The sequence below is a fragment of the Fulmarus glacialis genome, unplaced genomic scaffold (assembly GCF_000690835.1).
Source record: "Fulmarus glacialis isolate BGI_N327 unplaced genomic scaffold, ASM69083v1 scaffold322, whole genome shotgun sequence".
NCBI classification, from domain to species: Eukaryota; Metazoa; Chordata; class Aves; order Procellariiformes; family Procellariidae; genus Fulmarus; species Fulmarus glacialis.
Window position 1 is genome coordinate 30,991 of NW_009199539.1, and position 22,148 is coordinate 53,138.

At 41.7% G+C, this 22,148-nt stretch overlaps 1 protein-coding gene across 1 annotated transcript in view; it reads right to left on the minus strand.

Annotated features, from left to right (window-relative positions):
* LOC104073478 (utrophin-like) overlaps positions 1-22,148 on the minus strand; it is a gene marked incomplete at its 3' end in the record, with an annotated part of 101,853 nt that overhangs the window by 28,564 nt on the left and 51,141 nt on the right. Inside the window, exons 4-5 of the mRNA XM_009573276.1 lie at positions 14,530-14,591; positions 833-925 (exon numbers count right to left, since the gene is read on the minus strand). Coding sequence (XP_009571571.1) covers positions 833-925; positions 14,530-14,591 — 155 coding nt within the window. The remainder of the gene's footprint in view (positions 1-832; positions 926-14,529; positions 14,592-22,148) is intronic.

The window sequence follows — 22,148 nt, forward strand, 5'->3', positions numbered from 1 at the left end:
ATTGTCTTCAGTATACTTCAAATCAAACCACAAATCATTAAAGGTACTAGAGAAATGCATCTGTTTAAAAAACAAGGCAAGCTTGCAAGGTGAAATTTTAAATGGCTGAAGGTTCCCCATAAGGTCAATAAACAAATTTGAGATTTTTTATAAATAGTGAAATCAAGAATTTAATCCTAAGTGATTAAATAGGTTTCACTATGCCTCACATATCTTTCTGAAGAGGGATGAATGTTAGAAGGGGATGAGTTTTCAGCCACACACACACACACTTTCACACACACACACTTTCAAACAGACTTCAGTAGTTTTCAGCCCTTTCCTATCTGTAGATCACAAAGGATTTTTCAATGGAGATGCAGATTTTTGCACGCCTGTTCGCTGTTGTCTTTTTCCTTTCTTTTTTCTTTAAGGGATCTTTCATGAGCGTATTAGAAAAATTCCACAGGTATCCAGCTACAAGCTGCTCTTCCAGATCACCCAGAAGCAGACCTTTAAAAGATCTCTATTAGAAATATACACTCTGAATATCACCACTGGTTTTACGTGCTTTGCTAAACAGTATGTTAACCCTCAAGAGAGGGTTACACAGCTAACTTTAGCCTGACCCTATATCCCATGAGTGGAGTTCATGGGAATTTCACTGGAACTGTAGAGAGTAAGTACATACAAGTGAAATAGGTTTTTAAAAAAATTAAAATTAAAAAAAAAAAAAAAAATCACATGCCACAGCTTGGGTCTTGTGTGTTTTGTTTATTTGTTGTGGTTTTTTGGTTTTTTTGGTTTAGTTTTTTTAATAAATGGGAATACAACTCATACACATTTCTCTTACCAGAGGTTTCCCCGTCAGACCCTCCAAAAGGTCCAAAAGCTTCCTTCCATCTTTCAGATCTGTGAACATGTCCTTAACTGGGGGCTTCCCACTCTGCAGAAGAAACAAAAGCAATAATAAAAACAGTGTTTAAGCAGAACCTCCCTGAAAAAGGTACTTTTTCCTTTTTATCTTTCAATTCATTCTTATTTGGTACTGAATGCAGGAAATAAAAGCTAGAAGACTGTGACAATTATCAGGAAGGCACCCTTCCCTTCTTCAGTGTTCTTCTCCCCATTTATATGGTTCTGTGCCTCAGCAGCCTAGTACAGAGAAACCAAATCAGTGCATCCTGACTCACATTAAGGTAGATACATTAACACGCAAAGATGGCAAAGAAAAAAACTTGGCAAGTTCGAGGAGTCATTTGAGAAAGAATGCTTTGGTCTGGCTGCATCTAAAGGAGGAAGAAACTGGTGCTTTTCAGAAAGAAGCTATTGGGACAAATTCTCTCAGATTTAAAAAAAGACAAAACAAAAAAGGACTTGGAATTGAGCCCTGCGTAAGGAGCTGCCACTCTTCTACACAGACTAGTAAATCAAAAGGTGTAATATATATTGAAAAAACTAATCATTTTCTCTACCTTGGAAAAAGAAGCAAAATGTGAAACTCAGAGTTACTCTAAATCATACATTTCTAATATTCATTTTCTTTGGGGGTGGAGGGATCCTGTACAAGAATGGTGGTAGCTGACAGCAGAATCATGTTAACCTTTTCCATGCTCCCTTGTAATCTTATTTCTTCTTGGACTCTAAGAAAGTTAACATGGGCAAGTGTAACAGGGCAGGGGAAGAAGACACAGGCAGCCAGCAACTAAGTAAGTGCATTTGCTTTGTAATACTCATCTGCTGCCTGCCAGGAGATCAATTAAGCTACTGCTTTCAGTGTCCTTTTGAACTGCCAATTTGAGAAGAAAAATATTTCCTAAAAAGTACCTAAAACTCCAATATTGCCTTTTTCTATCACCTTGGCTTTATAACATTGCTCTTCAGAAAGAAGGCTGTCAAAGGCCCATCTTACATGACATGAATTAGCTGACACAGATCTCCCCTACCTTCACTTACCTCCTCCTGCCCTGACAGCTGCTAGTAATTGCCAAATGCTGGCTAACAAATCAGAAGAGAGTTGAACTGCCCACTGGACCTCATTTTCTGGCAAATATCTGTTTATCCCCAAAATTCATAAGCGTTTTTCTTAAACGTCCACTTTAATTAGATTTGATGCTACTAAAACTATTCACAAGAAAACAGAGTTGAATAGCTGCAGAGCCATATTTTAATCTCCTGTACAAAAACACACCTAAATGTAACTCACAGCATCAACCAGCTAAACAGTGGCAAGAATGATCGTATAACTAAGGTCACTTCTTAAAATACACAGATGCTAGCCCCAGTGTCTGATATTAAATTAGTTTTGCAATGAATTTTTCCGACAAATTTATTCTCCAATTACTTTTACAAGTCATGCTTAAAAATGTGTATATACACGTTGACACATACTTAGGTAAAGGGTGTAGAAAACTAGGTAGCTGTCAGACCAATACCAAATAGGAGCATTCGTTAAATATCAGCACTTGATAACATCCTAGAGCGTGCACTTTTCACAGATAATTCAGATGCTTCCCTGCTGCATAGCAACTCAATCAAACCTTTAAAGCATGCTAGAGCAGGAGAACAGGAATACCTAAGAGCAGGTGCAGGGAAGCCTCTTGTACAGTTCATGGTGTATAACAGGAGGGGGTGATCCACAGTGCAATTACCCCAGATGCCAGTAAAATTTGGTTTAAATTTGGTTTGCATCACCACACGGAAGATACTAAAAGTAGGTTGGTAAGGGCATGAGGAAATTTTTCATGTGTCCCGAAGAGCAGACAAAAGAAGCTAACAGAGGTCTCACTGGATGCAATATGACTCAAATGCTTGTTGTGAAAGCAAATACCTGTCAGCCATTGAAGTGTGGGGTCTCACAAGAACAGAGTAGAGGGGGAGAATCACCTCCCTCGACCGGCTGGCCACGCTTCTTTTTATGTGGCCCAGGATATGATTGGCTTTCTGGGCTACAAGCGCACATAGGCATCTCATGTTCAATTTTTCATCCACCGGTATCCCCAAGTCCTTCTCCGCAGGGCTGCTCTCAATCCGTTCATCCCCCACTCTGTACTAATATTGGGGATTGCCCTGAGGCAGGTGCAGGACCTTGTACTTGGCCTTGCTGAACTTCATGAGGTTTGCATGGGCCCACTCCTGAAGCCTGTCAAGGTCCTTCTGGATGGCATCCTTTCCCTCTTGCGAATCAACTGTACCACTCAGCGTGGTGTCATCTGCAAACTTGCTGAGGGTGCGCTCAAACCCACTGCACATCATTGATGAAGATATTGAACACTATGGGTTGCAATACAGACCCCTGAGGGAAACCACTGGTTACTATCTCCACTTGGACATTGAGCAGTGGACTGCGGCCATCCAGCCAATTCTTTATTCATCTAACAGTCCATTCATCAAACCCACATCTCTCCAATTTATTGACAAGGATGCTGTGGGAGACAGTGTCTAATTATATAATTAAAACAATGCATGCATGTATAACAGACTGGTAACATCAAAACTGAGAATGCTATAGCTATATATCCTCAATAAATTTGTTGCCTTAGGTCCAGAAGTTAAAAAAAAAGATTTGGATCTACCGAAAAAGCAGAAAGATGCCTCATTTAATACATTGCAACAACGGTGTCGAGAGCATACAGCCTTCTTTCTTTGTTTCCCATCCCCTCACTTCACACGCATGAAAACAAGCTGAATGACTTCCTGCTTTCAGTCATTCATTTCAACAGGTCATAGTACATTCCAGTCCTGTGCAATGCACCCTGCTGTGATGGTGGAAATAATTCAGATTTGCTTTCTCAGGAGAATGGTTTTCCCATTTCACTGGCCATCAGAGCACCACATCTTGCCATCAGTTTAAAGTCAGCAGAAGAGTATTAAATTATTTCTGCAATCTAAGCTACTCCTTCCTGGTTTATTAAAGTATCCACTATCCTCAAAACAGAGGCAGCAACATGCAAAGCCTCTGTATTTAGTGAGGTCTAGCAAAATGCTCTCTATGGGAAGAAAGTCAGTTCACAGGAAGCACTTCTACAAATGCAGGGCGACTGAAGTTGGCTAAGAAAGGGCTGTAGCACCCACCCCGCCAAGCCCATCACCACCTCCACTGCAGCACACCTGTCAGGAAGGCTGGAAACCGGCTCCTCCAGCTTCCCACACCCATCTGAGGGACATGCAGGCACCTGGTGCCAGCGGCCACCCAGGCAGCCCCAGCTGTCCCATCAGGGCACAGAGCCAGCCCACAGTGCTGCTACCGTAATGCGAGCGGAGACTGTGCATGCTGCACCCTCCTCCGCTCACACTGCCTCCTCCCACTTGTGCATTTTCCTCACACCTAGACACACATTTACACACAGGATCTGCTATCTGAGCCACACGATCTGTAATCGGGAACATCACTGCTCTGTCCTCCAGTGCACAGCGCTGCTAGATCCTGCCCGGCTTTCCTAGGATGCAGTTGGATAGCAACCTGCTGTGCCTCAGGAAGTCTCTTACTTTCCTTCTTCAAAAAGAACAGCTGTGTATCCCAACTTCTGACAGCTGTATGAGTCATCAAGTTTATTAAGCTTAGAAAGGATCTGGAAAATAGTTTTATAAAACGGCAGCCTAGGGATGCTCCCCTACATCCATTTCCCAAGAGAAGACAAGGAATAGCTGTGGGGCAATGCTGGCAGGACAGCTATGCGTGCCCTCCTACACCAGGCAGGGGCCAGTCCAGAGCCAGCCAGGGCTGCTGCCATCACCACCGTCTCCTTGTGAGAAAACCGATGTAGAGCCCCATCTCTTTGCACGTAGGACTCACCACTGAGCCTACTGGGGGAGGCTGCTGTGGCAGCGCAGAGGCAATCTGGGAGCCACAACACACCACCACTAAGGCTGGACCTGTGCTTCTAGTCAGGGAGCCTAATCCAAACCAGTGGGGCCAGGAGCACTCCAAGCCCTGCCTCTGACCCACCATGGGGCACATGACAGGCCCCGTGCAGATATCACTGCCCCGAGCTGTAGTGGGGTGGAGCAGGCGGCCGTGGGACCAGCTGTGTGCTGGGGCAGACTGACACGCTGCGGCAAGAGCCAGGGCTCTGGGGGAGGGCAGAAGTCCTCTCCCGCCCTGCAGGGTAAGGCATGGGGCTCTGCAGATTGCTTCCCCCGCCATCCCTGCCCACACCCGTACCACTCACTCCTAACCTCCAGAAAGCAATCTGGCCTCCTGAAAAAGTCTGTCTGTACAGAAATTATATGTATATTTATCTGTGTGTGTATATATCTGCAGTATATAAAAAGCGTATATCTCTCTGTAGAGTCCTGCCTGATATGCAGTATGCTAAGCCAATCTAAATTTCTCCTTTTCAGAACTGAGTATTTTACTCACTTTCTACATACTTAAAGACTGCAGTTCAGCCTCTGCTAGCATCCCGTAAGGAGAAGCAGTCCATCACTGAGCATAATGGATCAAGAAATTTAAGTATTTCCCTTATAAAAATGACAGTGAGAAACCACACTGAGCCCTTCAGCAAGGGCAAATTGCTAGTCACGGTTGCATTGGTAAGTACTTAAGGAGCAGCCTACATTGTGCAAAGCACTGTACAAATACGAGGCAGATAATGGGTCCTTTCTCAGAGACAAAACAGGGTCCAGTTTGTACTACAAAGATAGTATAAAGGACAGGCAGGGACACACTGCCTACCAGGAGAACTGTGCCGGTTCAGGGTGTAAAACATTCACACGTTCACATCCCCCTCACCGAACACTTTTATCAGTTAACAGAAGGTAGTTTTTCTCAGCTTTGCTTATGTTTGCTGCGACAGCAAAAAAGCACTGGCAGAAACCGCTTTCCCTCAGCCTGCCCATGAGGGCTTTGCCAGCAGAGCTGCACACAGAGTCGCTGTAGTAGAGACAAGGGCTTGATAAGACAGACGAAAGAACATGCCCGTTGGCCGTCTTTCAGCCTCTCTACCTGGATCAGGTTTAAGAGGATGACTCACACTTCCTCGTGTGCATCTAGGATTACTTGCAAAGAAGGGTCATCCAGGCCAGCCAATATGACTGTGCAGAAATCATTCCTTCTCTTTGCCAGAAAGCATTCCCAGGAAATAGAGGAAGATATAAACAAAATCCGGACCAGATTTTTTAAGAGTCATCCAACGCTATCGAGAGTAGCAAGACCAGCCACCAACATTTACAGTTTGTTCTACTGAAGTCACACACAGCTGCAAGGCAACAATCTTCCTTGAATAAATTTTACAGTAGAACATTCTTAACTGTTCATTTATTACTAATGGGGAACTGTATCAAATTGAGCCAAGTTATAGAGAATTAAAGGGAGTCACAAATTCTCAGTAAGACAAAGCCTCTTTTTTTTTTTTAAACACAAGCTATTACTTATCATTTTATCACAACTACTTATGCTCTTTGTATATTGTTCTTGAACATGAAATTATATGCAAAGTTAACCATTAAAGAAGTTTTAATGTCTATCTAGTTGTTTAACTAGAAACATGCAGTTTTCTCTTATGTCATCATAGTTACCTGCAGCAGACAATTTACATGTTCTTTAAATCAATAATTATTTAAGGTACATTATTAGACCTAACTTTTCCGATAAATGAATGCCAAAGATATTTGAGTGTAAGAGAGAAGCCACCTCTATTTCACATCCTCCTCAGTGATCCTGGTTCAGACCTCTTAGTGACGACATTAAAACCAGGATGAAAGGTCCTCTCAGTTTCACAGTAATGAAAGCTGGCTATCACCAGGGAAGTAAAACATATTGTAAAAGCATTCGTATGACCTTCACCAGCCACCGAGCAAATCCAGCAGACGAGTTCTGCCTGTTCAGAGCAGTGCTGGGAAAAGCCCTAGTTGCCACTTAGATCACCTGCCACCTCGGAAACACCAAAACACCCTGAAAGGATATAGGAAGAGTACATCTTGATTTTCCATCAGATTCTTCTGATCTTCCAATGTCACTTACATGAAGGTCAGAGTTGTTTTTTGTTAATTATTTTTAACCAACAGATGACTATTTTTAACATCTAATAAGATGCTCAATAAATAGGTCAAAATAGTAGCAGAGCTGCAAAGACCTCTTTCCCCTTTTTCTTGAGAAGGGGGAAATATCGAACAGGTTGGGCGCTTAAACTAGAACGTGAACCATCCATAATGTTCATAGTACATTCCTAGGGAACTCATGGTAACCACCTACTTAGTTTAAACTCGATTACAAACAACACAAGGAGTAAGAACTACACTTTATCATGACCAATACAGAGTCAGAAACATGTCAAGTGCTGCTGCATCACAACGCCAGTACACAGGAACTCAATGTGGGAAACAATTCAGAAGGCAAAGAGGTCATTGCAAAAAGTAAACAACTATGTCAACAAATAATCTTGCCAATTTCTAATTTAAGACCATAGTCACTGTTTACAGAAATATTTTTATTAAAACATGATACTTTTTTTTCCATCTTCCTTCCACTGACATGCAGGAGTTATAGGAGAGCATACATAACTACTAGCTGTACTGTGACAGATGTATTGTAGTTGAGTATGCTCTACTCTATGCTGAATATACTTGAGTAGTTGTGGCACCTCTACATGATCCTAGTACCAAAACAATAAATTCAAATACCAAGTAAAAAATAAATAAATGAAAAGTTACAATCACAGGAGGAAAACACCTTACAGACCAAATTACTATCATTACTGGTGCTTAAAAATAAGATAATTACAAGCAATTACATAGGTATTTAAAACTCCAGACTAACAGGGAAAAAAAAAGTAAGACTCATCACTGAGATATGCTGGAAAGTTTGATTCTACTAGATGACAGACATGAGTTTAAGTAGCGGCAAAGCTGAAAAGATAGCCCAATCCACAGAACACCTGAAATACTTGATTGACAACATGGTAGAAGGAGGGAAAACATAAAAGCAAATATTAGACATAGCAAGACACCAAAACAAACACAAGGCATCAGCAACTCTCTGTGGGTCTTTTTTTTCTCCCCAGTGTATCTATTAATGCATTTACATAAGCTTACGTTATTATAATATGTTTAATGTAACAGTACTAACCTCAGCTTGCAATTAAGCCTCATTATGTATCATTACCAGCAGGGGCAGCTGGGACCATACTTCTTATCACTGTCAGTTATTTATCCTGTAAGACTGGAAGGTTATCTCCCCCCCTAACCCTTTTTTTTTTTTTTTTTCCTTAAAGCCAGCTAACTTCAGATTGTAACTTGGTTCCTTAAAAAAAAAAAAAAAAAAAAAATTCTGCTGACCAGGTTGACTATTGTTCTCATTAGCAATTAACAGGTAAAGGGACAGATTTGCTTCAGTGCCTCTACCAGGTTCAGCTCTAGTACCTGAGAAGGTCACACAAACACAAATACACAAATATTCCAACAACTGAGATGATAACCAAGGCCATGAATCAGAGTCAAACTCTATCCCAAAGCCCAGAGCATTAACCAAAATCAGCAGTAATTACAGTCCCCAAGCTTTGAAGTCCAGTAAGGGAGATGCTGCCCACACCCTGTTCTTAGAGCTGAAAACAGCAGCCGTTGAGAGGAGGACAAAAAACTGGCAATTCTCATGCTGTAGCTAAATCTGGGAGAGATCGTGAAATGCTTTGTATTATTGCTTTTATGCTATAAATTAGTCATCCTTACCATATCTCATAACCTATTGGAGAAGAAAAGATTTATTTTCCTGCATCTTGGTTAATTCACATCCTATTTGACCTCTTCTCAGAGAAAGGACTAAGTAATGCAGTTTAAAAAAAAAAAGAGTAGACTAAAAATTGAATTTTTCAAGGCCAGTTCATACAAACACTAATTCTTTTCCACCCAGGTTGTTCCTCAGGTTAAGGCCAAATTTTTTATCAGTTTTGGCTATCTTTGAGTGAGGTTACGTTTTACAGTTTAATTCAGCAGTGGAAAACAGCAGGAACAATTAGACTGGAGAATACTTTACCAGTAGTTGAGTATTTTCTTGCTTGCGCGACAAAAACTGAACTGGAAAAAGGACTACAAACCATCCTAGGTGATGTCTCCTTGGACAGATAAAATTGCCTAATCAATCTTCTTGATCTCTCTTCTTGCATGACTAATACATTAAACTACATAATTCTCCCTCCCAAAAAAAAATCCCTTCTGAAAAGTCTTTGGCCTCAGGTATCTCTGGTCATGTGAAATTAATTATCTTGAATAGGTATCCTTTTGTCTTTAAAAAGATTTATCACATTTGCTAAGTGTCAGCAGCGGAGCAGCAAAATGTCTTCAGAAGTATGAGGTCTGACATTTACTATTATGGTAAAACAAGCCTTAGAGGAAAGGAGAAAATTCAGGAGCAAAAATGGTGGAAAAGATCTACACAGGACACCACCCAGAAAGTTAGGTAAGACTTTGCAGTTAGCAAATGAATTAATGCCTGGTATAATGGGGGAGGGACTGTTTTAATTTTAAGATTCATATAAAGCCATCACATCACAAAGCACTCCAAGTACAGCTCACCAGTTTGCTTACTGCCCTGTCTTCTCTCATCTTTTCTTTATTTGGTGTCCTTCCAGGGGAGGGGACCCGTCAGAGCCCAGGAGAGGAAACACACAGGAGCTCCAGCACCAATCATTTGCCCTCTCGCAGTCTAACCTGGAGCTCAGCCCTGGAGGACCCAGTCCCCTCCCAAGCTGCACCTCAGCCTCTTCTTTGCTCTTTAACCCTAAACTGAAATGCATTTTGGAAGACCACAGAGCAGGAGAGAGCTTAAGATGCTGTAAAAGTACAGGAGGTCTGGCTTCACCCACACTGGCAGGTCCTAGCTCCAAGCGCTGCCAGTGCTGCAGCTGCTGGCCAATGCAGATGTCAGGGCACCAGCACAGGACCTGGAGGATCAGGTTCACAGAAATACATGCAACAAGAATGCTGCAAATGCAGAAATAAGACAGAGTCTTCCGTATATAAGAAGAATAAAATTGAGAGCTTGGATTGGAAAGAGATGGGGATACATGTCAAAAAGGGAAGGGAAGCACAGCTCTCAGGCATGCAAGGGTTCTGAATGCATATCCCAACACCTTGGAACAATGCCCCCAGCTGGCTCCCCTTCAACAGCCATCCATACTCAAGACTTATGACCTGGGAGGGTGGGAAAGGGAAATACAGTGTCCTTTTCACTGAATACCACAAGCATCTCTGGGGTTTTATGTTCTTTTTGCGGAGCACAGCCTTCCTAGCAATAAAGTGTTTCTGCCATCCTTGTGCGAAAACTTCCCAAATGTAATGAAGACACGATTCTTTGGGGAAGAGTCTCAGTTTGCCCGTGCTGGATCTGTGAACTTCCTCTAGAGTGACAGCATTAAGCTCTGACAGGTTGTGACAGATCTGACTCCGTGGGTCTAAATTAAGAGTTAGGGCATCATGTTTCTTGTGCTGACTCTGGGTCCTACCTGCCAAGTTCAGGAACAGCGGAAGAGGAGAGTAACCAATGTGAAAGCAAACTTGCAAAAGGACTACCTTGGAAAATGGAACACAAAAGCCAGCAAAGACTGATTCCTGCAAGGAGATAAAGAGAGGGCAAGGCTAGGACTGCTTAGACAAAGAGAGATGCAAAAATAGGACTGACCTCACAAGCATCAAATCCTGTAAGGGCCGTAAAGGTGAGGAGATGTAGAGTGGGAAGGACAGACAGAGCAGGTCTGGAGCTTTAACAAGAAAAACTGGGTCTTGCTGGGTAAGCAACTAAGTGACAAAGACAGAAGTGGGAATGAAATAGGCAGGGTGATCAAAACTCCAGATTTGCTGGGATTTGCTGGGCAGGCAAGCTTTCTGACACAAGAGGGTGTAATAGTAAGTGAGGCAGGGGTGGGCAGGGAACAGGGTCAGAAAGTAGGAGTAAAGAAAGTAAAGAAAACAGAGAGGAAAAAAACTGTACTTTCAGGGTCTAAAGTAGGACACAAGACTCCTGAATCCCTCAACATGCCTATCAAGTCTTCTAGAAACCTTCTAGAGTTGAGAGTGTGAGTATCCAGCCACTATACTATGTAATTATCAGCTGAGTGTCAGAGGTCTGTATGATGGATATAAAAGTCCCAGGCCTGCTGATATGCTATGCAAATAGATACAGATTGAAACTATTTAGAAGTTTCGAAAAGTCAAAACTAGGGTTGATTGCAAAATCTTTGTTCACTCCTCTTTCACCTATGTGTAACAAATAACGTATGGTTAATGGAGCAGTAAGTTGTCCTGTGGACCTGAATTCAAACTCTACTTTTAGGTAAGAGTTTCCCTGTAACTAATCAGAATCATTTAAACCACAATTTTACAGGTAATCACTAACTGTGTGCCAGATTAAGAGACTTCCCCAGATCATTAAGCCCAGTCCTTGCTGACACAGGCATCATCTTCTTGAAGTCCCTTCTCTATGCTGATCAAGCTCCATCTGAAAACCTACTAGCTACTTTAGATGGTTTGCTTGAGTTTGCAGAAGAGATGAACCCTCTGAGCTCTGTCATAAAAGACTCAATAAGAGCTCTGATTTATATGTGTCAGATAATCTAACCAAAGTCTCAGAATGGGCACTCAAAATTAGTAGCTACTTCTGATATTTACCTTTATTTGCAATGGCTGTAAACACAGAAGATAGTACTCTTGCATTGCAGAAAGTTGTTCTGAAAATATATCCATTAATACTTATGAAATGGCAGGTATTAGTGAAAAAAAGGATAGAAAGGGATAAAGGGATAGAAAAAAGTATAGAAAACACAATTTTACAGTGTTTGAAGAGCATACATTAACTATCCGTACAACTAGATGCCTTAATTGGTGGGCTATAGCACAGGGAAACAGCTAAATCTAGCTCTTGAAATTAGACTGGACAGAGCAATGGAAAAACATACAATAAGGAAAAACATCACATGGCTTAATATAAAGATACACTGAAATGCTCTGTATCAATATTTATTTGAATGCAAACTTCCCTCTTGGTTAAAGCTTGGTAAAATAGATTATTTATCTAACAATTTTTATTCCCTTTAATTTTAACAAAATATCCTTACTACACAACCATCATAGGTTTGTGAGTTTAGTGTGTATGTTTTGCTAAGGTAAAGATTTCTACAGTGAGCACTGAGGCTTGGCTGAGTACCTTCAGGCTCAATCCACTTTAAATGTGCTTGTGCCTTCCTTTCAAAAAATACGTGTAAATAAGATACATTTTGTTCTAGCACAGTTCAAATGAAGAGGACAAACACAAGTTACTATACCGTGAACTAAAGCAAGAACTTGTATCTCACTGAATAGGTGCCCAAAGCAGATATGGGTACCTCAAAGCATACTTGAGAGACTTACTGTGTTTCACTCATCTACCTATTCTCTGCTGAGAGAAGGAAAAGACATTGTTCTCTTTCTAGATCCTTTGAAAAACTCTATTGAATTGATTTAAATCAAGTTCAGTGATTTTGAATACACTATACAATTGCAATTTTAGGATTTTTTGTATGCCAAACTAGTTTATAGAGGCTCAGCTGTTTACTTTTTATTTATGTGTTTAAATGAAGGGCAACTACAATATAATTAACGTGGAAAGACAACTAAAATTCTTGGAGTGAACTTTGCAATTCCATACAAAAATTCCTCAGTTACCATTTTGTCTTCTGCAGTGTAAGGCAGATTACATTTACCCAGCCTCTAAAATCTCTCTATCCTACTAAGCAGCTGAATCAATCTAGTTCACAGAAAAGGAATTTTAAACAACCCAAATGACTTGGTAAATACGAAAACTTCAACAACATTGAAATCAGTCTCTTTACATTTTCAAGGTACAGTTGAAACTAGACGTTCTTACTAGAAATGAGGTGATTTCTACTTAACACCAGCAATTTCCTTGCATCTGAACATGCCAGTCTTCATAAATCTGCCTCTTGTCATGGCAAAGTACCCATGCTCAAGTTTGAATTGGACGTGCAGTAGTCAGGAATACATCCTTTTATACAAGTCTCTTTAATCATTAACATGGCTTTCATAGCTTCGGATAGTTTAATGGGCCATGAAGTCAGAGTTACTTCAAATCCAGACCATACCTTGTGGCAGGGAAATCCAGGAGCTAAGCAGGATCTGTCTGAATACATAGTATAAAAGGAGAAGCCACTTTATAAAATATATCCATTGGTGTACAAGTATAAGGAGTGAAAACAATTTTACCTATTTCAATACAATGTCCATAACACATACAAACAAGTCACATAGCACATTCTCAGTATCACTGTCATTTCCGTGTTCCCGCCGTCTTTATGCCAGGGTCTGTACAAACTGGCCTTCCTTTCTCACCACGTTTTCACTCCTCACACGATCCTGCCCTGTCTAACCCTGCTCCTGCAGAACCATCTTTCCTCTCGGCAGCAGTCAAAAGCACAGTGTAGAGCAACCAGTTACACGTACTGACTCCTCCCGTAAAGAGTGCTTTGGATGAAGAGTGCAGGATATCAGCTTTCAACCCAAACAAACCTAAGCCAAAGCGAATCAACCAAGGCCACAATCCTTGCATTGCCCAGTGTCCTGTTGCACAGGAAGGGAAGGAAGGTAAAAATTTCTTACTCTGCTGACCAAGAACTTCAGAAGGGCAGCGCTCCAGAGGCAGCCATTCATTGCTATAGCACTGTCGTTGCTTTATTTAAAAAAAGAAAACAAACCAACCTCCCCCACACACACACCCACACACCCTTCCTTCTATATTTCTATCTACTTTCAGGATTTTACATGCATGCCCCTTTTCATTAACAGAGTGAAAACTAGTAGTTATCCCACTTGCAGCACCGTATTGGCTAGAAAAAAAACATGAGTTTTCTCCAATAATAGCCCAGGTTCCTTCACACATTCAAACTATAAAGTAGGGAAACTTCCCACAGCCACCGCACTCCTGGGCAAAGTATCCTTTTTCACTATCAGCAGAACAGCATAAAAAGCAGGCTTTAAATAGCATCCCAAAGCAACTACCACTTCCTTTCTCATCCCAAAACACAAAATAAGATCCTCAGTAAGTTTCAAGTCAGTAAAGAGAATTAAAACAAGAAACATACAGCATGAAAGCCAAGGAAAATTCAAAATGAGCAAGACTCAAGTAGCAACACCAGGTGGCTTCAACTGGAGGTTTTCAGAATATTTTGGACAAGTAAAGCTGACTCAACAGCACTGAGAGTAAACACAGTGACTAAGGTTCAAAATCTGTTGTAATCAACTCAGAAAACTGCATAAAGAAATAAATTCTATGAAGTAAGAGGACCAAAACCCAAACAGACATCATCATGCAAATAATGTATTTTAATATATTAACAAATAGAATCCTTCATTTTTTCTTAAACAAGACATGTAGTATCAAATGTTTATGTGCATGGGGAAACAAAGAGGGAAAAAACATTACAGTATTTTTGTGTGTTTTCATTACACATTTTGACACATTTTACTAGGAGTATTCTACAAGAGTAAGAGCAAAGTATATTTAACCAATATTGTCCTAAACAGTGAATCGAACAAAATAAAGTAGTACTTTCAACCCAACATTACCTTGGAAAACCGAGCATTTATCCATTTTGTAAAGGTCTTTTTCTGCACATCATTGTGTTCATCTGGGGAGAGAAAAGAAGAAGAAAACAATGAGTGAAAATGCATTCTTCTTAATCCTAGATTGCTCAAAACAGGTCATATTAAACGCTATCCTGACTCAGTGGGACAATTTTTGCCTAATCTGTCAATAAAGCTGTTCAAACCTCTGCAAGATTTTGGTACTTGCAGAGTCACACAAATGTTTCAACTTTGCTAGCAACCACAGCAGCTCCTTTGCATCAGAATCAGCCTCAGTCTCACAGCACAGCCTGGGCAGGATACTGATGCATTAAATTCACAGGCTTCCCATCTGGTGAAAAGTAACCTATGAAACCACGGGCTTTTAATCAACAGACTTCGTCAACACCTTTTTTCTTGGATGCATTACTCCAAAAGCTGCCTAGGTCCTTATTCAGGCTTCTGATGAAGATAATAGCCTCCTTCAGTACACAGCACAAGCACTGCAGTAGCAAAGCTGCTGGAGTAACCCTTGAAGCACTCACATCCTTACCCACCCTCAGCCTGGTTTCGCACCTGGGTTAGGAACCATGTGAGTGATCAGTCACAGCCAAGTTCAGCTAAAGTGTGGGAAGGGCTTAGCAGCCCTTCCCTTCAGATGCCCCTACTGGTGTGGCACCGAAGTACCATCACCTAGGGCCCAGGAGATAACCAGAAGGACCCAGCAGGACAAGGAGGAAGGACAGGCAAGCACCTACAGGTCAAAGCAGAGGGAGGAGCAGTGGCCTCCAGCTATGCAGAGAGAAGATAGTTTCCCAGCTTGTTTAAGGAAGCCATTTGGGAGTCAGCTGCAATTTTACAGAGTCTGTCCCACTAACCCAGGCTGAGTCACCTCCAGCACAGCTCTGCCCATATCACAGGACACCTCTCAGGTAAATTGCACTGAGCAGTGCTAAAGGTGAGACTATGCCTCATCACCTGCACTTAAATGACAGTGAATTACCTGCTGACAACAGACCAGGCAAAGGAAGTTGGCTCACCATGGATTTTCAGGCCTGCTTGCTGCAGCCAAGAAGAAAAGATACACATGCAGCCTGTGAAAGGCTTTAACCTCCAAATCCATGCAGCAGACCACAGCCAAGGCAGGCAGTGCTTTCCACTGGGCAAACTCAGTTTGACAGCTGCAGCCCAGACCGTAATCTCCAAAAGGCTTTCAAGACTCCATGAGCTTCTTGACAGACCAGCCCGGAGATATGCTTCAGGCACCCACAGCACGTTGCTGCCCAGGACGTTCTCCTGCAGAACCTCTCTGTGGCAACTGGCACTGATTTTTCCAAGCCCCTTACTGCAACAAAGCATACCACCATGGTGTTCAGACCATCTCTCCCTGCACTGGGATGAAGCCATAAAGAAAACTGGATCGAAACTCAAGTGTTCCACTTCATGAAATCATGAAAAGGGAAAAAAAAATTATACAGTCTGAAGAGAAATCAGATTATGATTAAAAGACACCACTTAAAAGATCATACGCCTTGGACAGCAGCAATTGAGACTGTTGTACAGTGGAGTTTTACCTACAAACTCCAGATGTTTATAAAAAAGAAGTCACAGAATACTACTAGAAGATTCCTTAGGTAGATGACCTCAAAATTTCCTCTTTCTTGCCCAACATGCATCTGAAACTGATGCCATCAGATATATTATGTCTAATATATCTAGCCACAGATCTGTTACGCACAGGCTACTGAAGCAGGGGAACAAACGACCAGGGGTTTTTTACCTAACAGACATGAACAAGGAATAGCAGTGGCTAAGGCTCAGTTCAGACAAGAGAAGAAGTCACACTGGTAGAAAATGAGATGTCACAACAGTTAAAAGACTTAATAAGCTTTATGAAAACATTCATGTAAATTTAAAATAAAACCTCTGTTCTGGGCTCCTTTTAGGCTACGGCTGAAAAAGCTGCTTACAGCATGGCAAAGAGTGCACATCTGCTGCAGCGTGGCAGCCAGCAGCCATTATTTCACCCTTCTGTGCTTTTTCTCTTTGCCATCTAAAGCTGATCCAACGTAGCCTACTCCTCAGTCACACCTCGAGCTCAACAAGAAATTAAATAGCCCAATGCAGAAAAAGATTTTTCTCAGAGCTTCAAGATACCTACAGTGCATGCACAGCAGGCTATGCTTAAAACATCTCGTTGAAATTCAAGGAATTGTTCTGGGGGAATACAATTACCCAAAAGATCTCATTAACCCCGCTCTTTTCCCTCAGTGAAATAGAGCCCCTTGCCATCAAAGATGCAAGGATAGGATCTACCAGCAGGATACTCAGTGCCAAGTACCCATCTCACAGGAGACTGACAGGGTCAAGATTTAAACTCCAAATATACCAAATGTATTTACTGAATTTACTGAATATATTTTTTCCCTCCAAGTGTTTTTTCAGGAGACAGGAACAGACTAGATTATTAACTGCCACTGTTGGGCCAAAAAGCTAGCTCAATCCCAGACTCTGTCTACCTCTTGATAATGTTCTCCATTGACATTAATTGCAAATACTATTTGTATTGAATATATTGAGATTTAAACATCCTTCCCTCTCTTTAAACGTCATTCAGTAACCTTTGTCCCTTTTCTGCCAACACCCCCAAGTATATATCTACGTATCAGGATGCTTTCCTAAGGCTCGGTCTGCGTTTTTCCTTCCCTAAGCTTCCTTATGTGAGAATCAAGAAGAGTAACCCCAAAGTTTGAGGTCTCACATTCTTTTAATGTGCTTACTCCTTAAGATGATAAAGGCAAAGCATGAAAAGAAGCCAAAAACAGTTGTATTGGCTGTGTAAAAGGATAACAGTTATGAAAAGGGTCATGGATTTATAAATCCTGTGCGCTCAGAGCTCTACACACCCCAGTCTTGGGGAGCTCAGCCCCTTCACAAGCACAGGCACAGCAGGAGGTGACAGCTCTTCTCAGCATTACACTAGCTTCAGCGTTCCAGGACTCCATCAGCGGCCCTTGTGCCTATAGCTGCTCCCTCCAGACCTCAGGTCCAGGTTGTGTAAGTGCTCATGCTATGTGTGCTGCAGTAGCATGCATGACATTTACTAAAAATCCAGCCCTTTTTCCCCTCTTTTCAAAAAGAGGGTTTCCTAGGGAGGGGAAAAAAACAACGAACCAAAAAACACATGACTTTGATAAACACAAACTACTTAGTCTTTAATGGAGACAGAAAGAACATGAATGTATATGCTTTTACTATCTCTTCAGTATCAGAGCATCCTTTCTACTTCAGTTAAGCAAGGAATCAGAACCTCCACAACTCCCATCTTCCCAAAACATTCTGCTCAGTTATAAAAACCCATAGATGACACTTGCCCAGTCAGGCTATGCTTTCATGTTTGTTTACAAAAGCCTCTGAAACTAGGATTTCTGCAATTGGTCATTATAGCTAGGGTTGTTTCAAGCTTTCTGCTATAAATCCCGGGAAATAAATTTGTAACCGAAATGCTGGTGCTTTGTTAACAACAGCGACAAGTTATTTTATCCCTCAAATTAATTTTCTTTAGATGAGTATGTAAAGCTAACTCTGGAAGCTGACATTATGATTCAGATAACAAATTAGACACATTCAGTCAAAACACAATATTACCATTCAGCAAAGCACGCGGTACTCCAGCCAGTCAATTTCTCACACAAGACATTAAAAATGTCAGCAAGTCACAGCCCAGTGAGAAACAAATTCACCAAGTTGCTAAAACATTTGTGTTTCCTTTCACACTGCTGCAGCCTGACAATAAAAGCCATGGACTGACTGCTTCATCACCTACTGACTGTTTCCTCCGGCCAACATGGCTTTGCCTGCCCTCCAGTCACTTAATGGACTTGTAACGGCCAATGTCAGAACAGTTTGTTCCTTTACAAGGAAATAAAAAGAAACCTAAACACACGCACAGAATTAAACTCTTGTGATGACAACATAGAGAAGAAAAGCTTCCTATCCCGGATGCTTGTTTGCTGAAGTCTGTTTCTGTTATACAACATGATGTATGTCCATGCAACTGGAATACACTCAAAACAACTGGCTCTTGTGATCAGATGCCGACCCTGTGTCCTGGCATTCAGTCACCCCCAGAAGCCACTTTTATAGCCTTACGTATCTCCTCCATCCTCAGCGTTGTCCCTTAATTGTATTGGGGCACTTTGAAACCGCCGTTCAGGTCCAACCTATTACCTTGTGAATATCATGTTCAGGAGCAAAAAGGAATCTAAATGATCTAAAAATAGAGGTAGTAACAAAAGCCTCACCAGATTGTGGTTTGCCCTTTGCTCAACCTCTACTTCATACTGAGAGCCAGCTTTCTTATTTCCCCAAAACGCATTACATGCTTACATGACAAAACTGTTTTATTTAGTTTTTGAAAGACAAAAGTTATCACACCCAAAACAGCTGGCAGAGCAGCACTATAATGAAAGTGGCCTAGAGAAGAGTACAGACTAGTTTGGAAAACAAAGTACAGAAATTGTCCAACCATTCCAGCACAAGTTACCAAGGGTCATCTCACATTTTAAGACTTAAATTTGCCTTCCCCACCTCATTATTTAAGTTCTCATTAAAGTTCTCAGCAAAGGAATTTAGAAATAAAAGAAGGAATTAGCCTGTGGGTTTCAATTAAGACACTTGGAATGTAACAAAGTTAGAAACATCCCTTTGCCTAAGCCCTTAGGCAAGAGAGAGCACCTATTGCAGATACCGCCCCACCCCAGGACTAGCACCCGTCTGAAACCCTGACAACATCAACAAAAAGAGGGGAAAGTTTTGTATTCTTGGGTGCAGGATTTTCTGGATAGAAAAAGCATTTTGAAAGTAACTATCTTTTTGCCAAACTCACTCAGAGTAATTCACATATAAAAAGACACAAAATAAGCATCTAAAAATTGAGGATGGAAACCAGCGTGGTTAACAACAGGCAAAAAGCCAAGCAAGCCACAAAGCACCAGAGTTCTTGACCACCGAGCTCACAGAAGAACCTCTGATGCCCATCAGGACTACTGGACCCTGACTTCATTAACACAGAATAATCTTTATCAGCAGCCCTGAGGTTTTGGATTGGGTTGGGATTTTTAGGGGGGAGGATGTTGGGTTTATTTTAAAGAAACAGAAAGCAAAAGTTAAGATTGTTCTGCAGATCCCCTCTTCTCTTGCAACACCATGGTAGAACAAACAGCTCCAGCAACAAGTAATTTGCTTGTAAGCTTTCACCTTTGCAACTTTAATTTCTGCAATCAGTGGCAAGCACAAAGTTTTCCTTCATTCCTTCTCCTTCCCTCTTCATCAAACTTCAGCAGTTGGACAAAAACACAGTTATATTAATAGTGTCTCTAACAAAAAAAGTACTGATGTCTGCCTATAGCAACTGCCACACAAAATGCAGTTGTCCAAATTGTAAATTCTCTGTATAGACCAAGCTATGAAATACAAGCATAAAAAAAAAAACAAAAAACCCCAAACCTAAAAAAAACCCTGCACCTCACCCCCTGGTGTTTCCCCAACAGCAGACACCATCAAAAACAAGACACCACAGATGACTAATGAGACCCCCCCCACCTCCCCCGGTTCTCACTGAAGCGTGCTGTGAGTCTAAGCTAAATTGTATGTAGTTCACAACAAAAAAAATCCCCCAGCAACTGATAACTTAGAAGAAGGCATCCTCACAGCCGAAGCAATATTAAAATAGTTGTTTCCATACCCCCCAGCAAAAGCAATCTAACACGCCACATTGCTGGTCTCAGCACATTGGAATGATGTTTAAAAGGAAGCTAGAGAGAACAGCAAGCTCTTGGGAGACAGAAATAATGCTGCAACACCACGCACCGGGCCTGAAGACCCACGCTGGTCAGCCAGTGACCCTGCTGTTTTCATGGGACGAGAATGCAAAACCATGAATTGGAGGCAAAAGTGTCCCAACACCTACATGGGGCTACTCCGGAAGGTTGGCAGGGCCCAGCAACCCCACATTTCACTCCAACAGCCTGCCATGGCTCCCTAACATTTGGTCAAACCAAGCAGCATCAGCTCCCAGTGCAAGACAGCCCTGGGAAGCCTTTGTGTGCAATACAAATATGTTCGGGCACATATTTCACAAACCAGCAGTGATCACGCACCAAGGTTCGAGGCTGGAAAAGTTTCTACTAAAATCTTTGGTTAGAGCAAAGGGTTTCAGCTATCAGCAAGTGCACTGTGGGGGAAAAAAAAAAAAAAGAAATAAAGGTATGACAAATACCTCTTTGACAATAGAGAATGGATTGGATTATATGTGCCCCACAGACAAAGGACAAACTTCACCCACAGGGAGAGGAAGATGCCCTCACCATCTCCCTGAGGACCCAACCAACACGACAGGCACATGGAAAGAAAAGAGAAAGGCAGATAACTCCTGCCCAAAATCTGTTGATTAAGACGTTTCTAAGTACACAAACAGGAGGGCACTTAAAGAGATAGAGTAAATTTACAGACACAAATAAAAGGTAGGAATCACAAACTAGATTTACTACAGCTCGTTTTGTTATGAACACAGATTAGGTCTTTGCATTTCTGAGCGGTTACAAAGAAAACAGAATTGCTTTCCACAAGTTGGTGTTAGCCATCTGCTCTTTTTTCTCTGCCCAAATTAGAACTATTATTAGGCTCACTTGCATTTGTGGAGGTGATTCATGGGATATGAGGTCAGAGGGATCATTGTGATCATCTAGCATAATCTCCTGCATAACACAGGAGCCGTCCCCACAAAAAGCCCATCTGCATACCAGAAGGAAGCAGACACACAACAGATGTCAGAGACCCTGTGCAGGCCCAAGTAAGCAATATTGCTTGGGCAGAGGAGGAAGCCAAGCCATAAATTGTATGTATACAAGTATCACTCTCTGCTAGTTATGGCAGAGTTGCAAATCAGGCAGATATCAAACACGTGATGTTTGAGCATCTTCAGGAAACAACATTCATGGTACAAAAGACGTAATGTTGTCTTCCACACATGATTATGTCATATTCTGTGGCAAACTTCCTTTAAAAAAAAAAATTACACATAGGAGTAAGCTTTTTGAAAATTTTCATAATTGGCTGGAAAAGCAGACCCAATGTGGCAAAAGGAAATGCAGTAATATCCCAGAGACTACTTTTCACAGGTACTGTTAGAGATGCAACGTATTCCATGCATTGCTCTGGCCAGAGCTCCAAGTTTGCATCAGACTGAGAAGGCTGACTTGCTACATGCAATAAGGACAAGTGGCCACATTTCAGATAATTAAAAAAACTCCAGACTGGAGAGATTATTTTGTTCTCTGTGACAGGTGGGTAAAGACTCTGAACTTCTGCACCCTCGTATTCCGGGGTCTCTTTTATCCCAACTCTGTTCAGCCAGAGGTTTTCCCATCTTCCTTTTCCAAAAACCCAAAGCCTGAAATCCAAAATCCTCCTCGTCCCCTATTCTCTGCCTTTTCACTCCCAAATATTAAAACCTTTCCTGATCCATCCCTTCAGAGCTGCCCAGCTTTTTCCCAGACTCCTCCATCCATCTCTCCCCACCTTGTGCCCAATCTCCTTCCACCACAGTCCATCATCATTCC